Below are 8,805 nucleotides of genomic sequence, written 5' to 3' on the forward strand. Positions count from 1 at the left end.
CATATCAAAATTTGACATAATTCAGAAACAGATGTAACTGTGAGTATTTATTATTAAAGCTACAATTAATTTCATTATTGGTTATCTGCTTATTATATTCTTAATACATTGTTTGGTCTATAAAACATCAAATATTTATTTAAAAAAAAGCTCATTAAAGTTTCCCAGGGTCCAATGTGATGTTGTCAACGTCACATTCTGTCCAACAAACATTAAAACCCCCAAATATTCAGTTTATGGTCAAATTTTAACACTAAAACTTACAGTTTTGGCACTTTTTTGCTGGAAAAACAATTACTAAATCAAAAATTTTGTCACAGTTATCGAAACATTGCAGCTTGAATTATCATGAATCATTGCAGGTATGTAATAAGTAATGCCCTCTGAGGGGAAAGACATCAGCATAACGCCCTACATACAGTAACAAGAAGCCCAGACATTCATTTAAATGCAAGTAGAGTCCATGAATGAACAATACACGCTTTCGAAAGAGAAACACATAAGCACACAGAGGCACTTCTCTGATTCCCAGACTCCACTCTGGCTTTTATAATCATTGAGAGGCCGGAGGCTGATGCAGATGCAAAGTGTTTGCAGGCAGGGACTCCTGGCACTCTGCTTTATTGTGTGCTCGCTATCACATACAGGTCTTCATTAGGAGCATCTAGAGACTTGCTCAGGGCCTTTTGTGTGCGTGAATCACTGTGGTTTATGTGTCTTTTGCACCACTAATATGCCACTATGTCAGCTGGAGTCTGTTTTAGTGCAAGCCTTTATGGGGGCAAATTGGTGGCGAATAGGACAGCAGAGCACTTTAATAGCACTCACCTTCCCCTCACCCCTTTTAACTTATTAACTTATATTAACTCATTTTAACCTGTCAACAGCCTTGCATCTGTATCACAAATAAATCACAGTGGTGGGTGCAGAAGAGTGTGTAGCTGGGTGCAAAATGTGTTTACCTCTGTGCGAATCCACACGCCCAAGCTTTCTGCCTCTTCGTCACTATTAACAAAGCCGATCTCCATTTTCACTTTGTGATCATTTTTGAATGCGCTTGAGTGGTTTTTAAAGTGCAATCAAATGCCAATTAAGGGCTGGTAGGTTGTTTTTTCTTACCGGCTGCACATAAATGCTCCCTCTCCGTGTTTTCTTTTGTGCACGCTTTCACTATAGGAGCAACATAAGCATGAGTCAATTGTTAAATGCACCTGCAAGGCGGCCCTCAGTCTGTTAAAAGGACACAAAAATGGAAGGTAAACAATGTAATGAAAGCACGGTCTTTCAAAGAATTTGCAATGACTCGTTTTTCCTCGCTCTCTGACGGCACAGACTAGATCAGTGCATCGAGCTGAAGTATACAGGTAATTTGTTTAAACATTAAAACATCTAAAATCTTTCATTTAAAGCCAGTTATGGTTTTAATATAGAGTATCACACATGAAATCACATGAATAATGTGTAACCACACGATTAAAAATACTCTAATATTATGGAGACATCTGTTGAATTCTTTGGTGCTTTAACCTACGGTATGAAATCAAATCCTAAAATAAAGGCGTTTGCCCAGAAGCCCGCCTTTCCCTCCTCCTCATCTCCTCTGGACTGTAGATTGATAAATGTGGGACACCAAAAAGGAAAGTGAAAAATCAAATCAGCAAACCTGAATGTGTCTTCCCCCCTAATGAGCCGCAGATTGAACATTTCAGTGGGGAAACATGTAGTCATTAGTCTCCATGCTCCACAGAAGCATTTAAAAGAAAGTTCAGTATAGAGGGGAAAAAAAAATCTAATTAGAATATAGGAGACACAGGAATAACTGTGAAGCATCAATTTAAGCATAATCACCACAATTACTGTTCCCATGGGTGTGCTGGAGTTACACAGTGATTGTTTTGGAGGAAGAAATTGCATTTGTGGGATATGACACCTTCTCGTCAGATGTCATGCATCTTCCCATCATCATGGCTGTAACTACTGTGTGTCAAGGGAACATCATCTTGTGTTGCCAGGGCAGTGGCTGTGTAAAACCATCCGTTACACAATAACAGTTTGTTAACCTTTAACAGTCAGCTGTAGAAGAAATCACAGTAATGATGTATTTTACATTTTCCTGTTTTTAAACTGTTTCAGAATTAAGAAAAAATTTTTGTCTGAAACTACGCATAAGTGTTGACGTGTACCTACGCAGCAAAGGGATTTATTGGTAGACGTAGGTCGGTGATGGTTGCACACGGACTAATGTGCACGCCTCCCAAATCTCAACTATGCATTGGCTGATGTGACTCGTAGCTGCCTGCCTGTTCGCTTGCTACAGGTACTCATATCCCTGAAAACATCACAGCAAATGTCTAATTGGCAATACTTGACTAGACTTGAACATCTATTCGCAATCTAAGTGGTTAGTTTCTCCCCTGAACAACATAACACTTAATAAAGTGGCATAATACCAGTCCTCGGACAAATAACGGGTTTGAACTCAGCTCAAAAAGGAGACATTAAAACGACAACATGGATTCTAATCTGACCGTTCTGACGGCGCTCACACAGCCAGAGGTTGGAGAGGAACTGGATCTAGGAGCACATACACAACTGATCTGAAAACATCTGATTTGGTACAACCGATCTGAAAACATCTGATTTGGTTTGTTCACACTGCTGTGGACGGGTTTGAACCCAGCTCAAAAAGGAGACATTAAAACGACCACATGGATTCTAATCTGACGGCGCTCACACAGCCAGAGGTTGGAGAGGAACTGGATCTAGGAGCACATACACAACTGATCTGAAAACATCTGATTTGGTTTGTTCACACTGCTGTGGACACATCAGGTCTGAGTCACTGGGAGGGAAAAACTGATTTGTAAACGTCAGCTGTGATGTGAACGTAGCTTCTGGTTCTGTGGAGGTCAATACAAATGAACAGGGATTTTAAAAATCTTGCCAAGAAACCTTTAGATCAGAACTAGTCCCTAAACTACCTGTATGACCAGACACAAACACACCGAGTTCTCCTTTAAACAGAATGAAATATTTGATACTGAAGATGATACCCAGACTAATCACATTTGTCCAGGACTTGAACCTGATTTTTGGCGCTTGCTGAAGATTATATTGATCATATAAGAACTATGCTGTGGTTGAAAGCAAACAATTTTAATATTATGATAAATGAACACTCTTACTAATAATGGAGGAAACCTGCGACTTAACAATGCTGTCTTTGACTGTGTGTGTTGTGTGTTTGCCTGCGGCTCCTTGTCAGATGAGCTGGGGGCTGATCAGAGACATGCTGGCTAATGAGAAGGTGCTCTCAGTGGTAAGGTCAGACAGGCGTTTCCTCAGCTGTGATCCTCTGCCCCCCTCCTCCCCCAGCGTCCCCTCCATCCGTCCGCTGCTCTCTTCAAACAGAGACCGTGATAAGACCAACTGAACAGGCCCATCATGTCACTGTGCTGCAGCCCAGAGAGGGAATGAAATCAAGCTGTCACTGCACAGCAACGCTGAGAGAGAGGTGAAGGAGAGGAGAGGCAGCCCCGTTCTCTCATTCCCTCCCCAGAGCCCATTATAGCAGGTGCCAACACTGTTGAGATGGATCACACACACACACACACACACACACACAGACTGGAGAATCTATCAGTGTAAGAACAGCCTATGAAAAAAATCTTCCTTAAAATGTGAGTTCATTTCAACTCCTTCTCAAATGCATATTTATAGGAGCACCCCCAACATCCAGAGTGTAAACTGTCCTAAACGTCGACCAGGATGTGCACACAGTTCACTCCTACAGGCCAGTTTGCAGTCTTTTTTATGCTGTTGGTATGGAGAGGCTGGCACAGTGACTGCAGCTGTAAAAAGAGAATAAAAAGGAGCAAGCTCTGCTTCTGTTAATAACATTTACATTATGGTGATTGAAGTGAGATAAACAGCAGCTATTATCTGCTCAAATGTATGCGGGTTATCACATCTATTTGTCTCTAAGTTGTTAAATGAGCTGTTTCTGCAACTGGAAATGATAAGAAAAGTGAATAAGAGAAAGATGAATAACTCTCATTGAAAAGCTAATTAACCACTCCCCACCAGTGTAGGGTTCTGCTGTTTATGTCCACCACTTGCTGCTCTTTTCTTCTGTTTATGCTTGTAATTAATTAAAATCATGAGAACGGGGGACATTAAACTGTGTTTTCAGCGTGGGAGTAATGTGAGCAGTGGGTAGTCGGCAGCTTTACTGTACTCCTCTGGTTCGGCTTATTTAATGATTTATAACTGTCGACATGCAGATCGCAGGAGTCCGCCTTAAAAACCCTTATTCAAATCCCGTATCCTGACTGTGTCAAACAGTTCATATTTGTCATGGGCAGCTGTAGCTTAGGAGATAGAGCAGGTTGTCTCCTAACCGGAGGGTTGGTGGTTTGATTCCCGGCTTCTCCAGCCCGCCTGTCAAAGTGTCCTGTCATGGAGGGGGTGTAGCTAAGAGAACAAGCATAATTAGCCTTTAAATTTTACAGTGCAGACATTAGTAGCAAGCTGGGAAACGGAGGCTGTGGTGCCCTTCGACAGGATTTTGTGTTAACTCTTTCCTGATGACCACAAAGTCTATAAAATGTAACTTGGGCTTGTTTCTGAAGAGTCCAGTTCCGTCTGTACCGCTCAGTCAGCCTGTTAGTTTTTCCTCAATGACATAAAACGTGTATTAAAGCCTTAAAGGTGTGAAAGGATAACGTGTACGTGTGATGCTTTGAAAGCAGGTGCTCAGTTTGATTATCCCACTGAACTGTCTTTGTTCTGTTTTTCCTTCTTTTTGCAACTTGTGAAATGTCTGGAAATCTCAATCTGTGGACCTGCAAAGCAAAAGAAGTGTGTGTGTGTGTGCGTGTGTGTGTGAGAAATGGGAACAGCTGGCTGAGGGAATGAGTACAGAGGGAGAGGTGATGGATGCGAGTGGAGCTCCTGTGACAGATGAGCTAACAGGTGTTCGCCACAGCCCTCAGAGAGACGCTATTTATGAGCTGGAAAAGACAGCCAGATGCAAAGCACACTACGCCACCGGCCTGCTCAATACCAAAACACATCACGTACATCTGCACAACTTTACTCAACAATGAGCAACACAGCAGAAGTGTCTTTAGGCAGTGGATGGGCTTTAGTTTGCTAAAGGCACTCACAGAGGTGCCTCTTCATCACTCTGCCCACACACTGTCCTCATACATCTAATGTACAATATTAAAACAAATGTGTAGAGCTGCAACACACTTTATCCTTTAACTCGGTTTCTTCAGTTTGCAGCTGAGAAACTATTCTATTACTTTGGTGTGCTGTTACTACTCATAAGAGAAGAGAAGAAGCTACACCGATAGTTACGACCGGCTTCCTTTTAAACATTAATACCAGCGGTTTATAACAGAGGGCAGCAGTTAGGTTAAAAATGTGTCAGTAATTTCGACACTGTTCAGGCACAAAGGAGAAGCAGGCCAACATGCTCTCAGTTTTGTGTTTTTGTCTAATTCATTTAAGAATAACACTGATTTATCAAACTATTTAGGGCTGTATCTGAGGGCAGATATGGTTCTAGTAACATCAGAGCTGGTTTGTGCCTCATGTACTGTTTTATCATACGTTCAAGTCACAGAGCTAAGCATCAATTTCTTTGAAGAAAAAAAAATACACACACATACATATATATATGGAGATACTGTAAAACTCAGAGTTAACACTTAGCCCTGTTCTCAAGGTATTTCCAGGACCATCAAAAACATTTCCAACCATCTGAATGACAAATATTCTGCCTGCTGCACAGTAAAGACTACGGTGCGATAGAAGTCTCTAACCCAGGCAGCCAGAAGTTATTCAACAACAGATTTACCCGTCATTTTATACTCAAAGAGCAAACAACTGAATGTAACTTCAGTGCAGACACGTATAAAGACATCACTGCATATGTCATTTACAGCAACCATCTTTTTTTGGGTTGAGACGGGAATGAAAGTTTACGGAGCACAAGCCGATGGTGAGGAGAGTTTCTGAGGACTGGAAACTGTACAGTGACCCATGTCATTCATAGCAGAATGCAACTTCCATGTGTTTGTGAGAATACAAATCTGTTCTGGTCCAACAGGGAATTAAAACTATGCCTCAGCTCTTAAGATGAAGTGGGTTTTATTGTTCATTTGTAAGTCGCTGATGAGAATGAGGCACAGTCTTGTCTTCACGTGGGGGCTCTGACATTTTAAGTCATCGTCATTGGGATCTGCATGAGCCTACTATCTGTGAAAAATCATGTGAAGGGGATTTGATGTTAAAGATGAAAATCCCATGATTTGGCCCTTGGCCTGCTGCTCCTGTGCTGTTAGCCCCATGATGTCACGAGTACATCGGCCCGCCAATCAGCAGAGCCCACCACTAATGAGTTTGTGTTTTAGCCACGTTCAGATAAAATCACTCAGACAGATGCTGGAGTCAAACAGTCAGTAAAAAAAAGAACAAATCAAACTGAAGAGCATAAGATTAGCGAGACAAAAAAGTTTTAACAAATCCACTTTTTTATTGTTCAGCAAAGCAATACAGATAAAAACACCTTGTTGATTTAAGGCTAAAGTGTATGTCTGGTTTTCTAAGTATTATTTTCCACAGAGAAGGCGCTTTAATACATGGTTCTGAGTTGAAATGTAAAACTACAACAGGCACAGAGAGACTAGCTGAGTGTTACAAAACTTCTAAAGGTTTATAACTGAAAAGGCACAGAGACTTCTCTGCTTCTCAAAGCTCACCTGTGTAAATGCTCAGGCACAGACATCAGTGAGACACACACCTCGGTGCTTTATATTTCTTAATGGAGTATCTCATACTGTAGGAACAATGATGAGGGACCACAGATTTGACCTGCAGCCCACTGCGGGGCACCACTGTACTTCTTCGCCCAAATATTTACGAATACAAATTTTCACTGTCACCAGTAAGTGACCAGTTAGCAGGACATTTTCATGATGAAGGAATGTCAGGAATGATTTATAGAAGTGGAGCGGACAAACAAATGAGGGCAGTGTCACATTTTCAAATGTACCTTCACTTCCATGATGTGCTCTGTGTGTTTTTAAAGGGCGTCTGTGCTTTATTCAAGGTTTTCACAAAGTTATTCCCCTGATTCAGGACAATCGCTTCCCCAGTGACAGACCATTAAAATAAGAAACGCTGCATGACTGCTCTTCCACTGTTTCCAGTTCATCCTCCAGGAGCGCTCTTCAGGGTCCAGGTCTTCACTTCCTGGGGTTTGGATACTAAGCTAGATGAACGGTCCCAAACCACAGAAATAAAATGTGTGAAATCTTTTATCAAGTGTTATCCCCTTTACCTTTACTAAGGGAAGCTGAGAGGAGGGGGCTCTATGCCTGAGCAAGGGCTTGTTTCAGGTCTCGGAGCAGCATGGAGCCCATGACGCTCTTTTCTGTGTTGATGGTAAGCAGGGCAGTGGAGGACTCCTTCAGCTGCAGTGATACCAGGACCAGAGCTCCACTGCTGACAGTCCGCCCGGCAAACCTGCAGGTGAATAACAACAAATGGCTCGACTTCACTAAACCACCGGGACAGACTTCTGTTAATGTGGTCTCACTGTGAATGAGCGCGGTAGCAAGTATTTTAAGCACATTTCAGAATAGAGACAAAGAAATGCAGTTTTTTTTTCTAGCAGAATGAGACTAATTTTGAGCAAATCCAAGTCATTTCTATTACATTTTTTAAAATATATTCTTTACATTATCTCCTTGTGATACAGGAAAAGATATAAGCAAAAGTGTTTTGCTGCTGCCCAAGCAAAACATCTCCTTGTCCACATACAACACCTAGAAGTGTAGCCAACCAATGTTTGACACTTACACCAATAAACAGCTCCTGTATAACAAACATCAACGCTGCCCAACCCTAGACCTATGCACTTAATTCACATTTCTCCCCTAAACCCATAAATCCTGCCATTAGAGATCCCCCAACACCTCACACCTTGTAATTACCCTAAATTAGCGAGTGAGACAAAGAAGGAAACTGATGTGACAGGAAACACAGAGCGCAGAGCAAGAGACAGTCTATTATCCCAGCTGACTAAAGAGCCATGTGGGCTGAGACACGCCCTTCATGCCAGTCAAACTGAATTTAGCCCGTTTTTATGGACTGTGGGTGTCTATGAGAGTGTGAGAGCCATGGGACCAGTATGGGGGATGCCCTGTCCCACCAGCTCCCTCTGGGCCATTGGGGGGTTTGTCAATCCGCTGTTTCCTTGGAGACCCTCGCAGCAGCAGAGGGGGCAAATTTGGATGCACATGGTCCCCATTGAGAGCACTAACAAGAGGCCGACCAGGGCTATGACCCAGAGTGACCCCCTTTGAGGGTGACAGAGCTGAGCTGGTCCCCCTCTCCCACTCCCCTCTGGTCCTCTGAGCCTCACCAGGCTAAGTCGCAGCCATCTGCCTCCATTTAGCACTACATCTCTTCAACAAAGACCCCCTGTGGCAGAGCGCTTAGTCCTGACAAACAGCCCACAAAGAGCCCCACTTAGGCCAGTCTAAAGTTTCTGAAGAGCCCCCACAGAGTGGCCTGGGGACAAGCGCCATCACAGAACCCGGCTACATGGGAGCAGCTAGCATGTCCACCAATTAGTGCACACACACACACACACACACATTAAAGACTGGGAGGGGGGACATGCATAAGGAAAAGGCACTAGCTCACAAACCCAGTGTGTCTTGGTGTTTCTCTGGGGAGCTGCTAAATTACCATCAACAGAGGAGAGCGAGTTTATCAGGGAGCTCTCAG

At 42.8% G+C, this 8,805-nt stretch overlaps 1 protein-coding gene across 1 annotated transcript in view; it reads right to left on the reverse strand.

Moving 5' to 3' along the window:
- Positions 1-6,545: 6,545 nt before the first annotated feature.
- The window catches only part of ap3b1a (adaptor related protein complex 3 subunit beta 1a), a 48,214-nt gene continuing 45,954 nt past the window's right edge, over positions 6,546-8,805 (reverse strand). The window contains exons 27-28 of the mRNA XM_020586475.1: positions 7,352-7,536; positions 6,546-7,263 (exon numbers count right to left, since the gene is read on the reverse strand). Coding sequence (XP_020442131.1) covers positions 7,383-7,536 — 154 coding nt within the window. The 3' untranslated portion in view covers positions 6,546-7,263; positions 7,352-7,382. The remainder of the gene's footprint in view (positions 7,264-7,351; positions 7,537-8,805) is intronic.

Source organism: Monopterus albus, unplaced genomic scaffold, assembly GCF_001952655.1.
Source record: "Monopterus albus unplaced genomic scaffold, M_albus_1.0 scaffold408.1, whole genome shotgun sequence".
Lineage (NCBI taxonomy): Eukaryota > Metazoa > Chordata > Actinopteri > Synbranchiformes > Synbranchidae > Monopterus > Monopterus albus.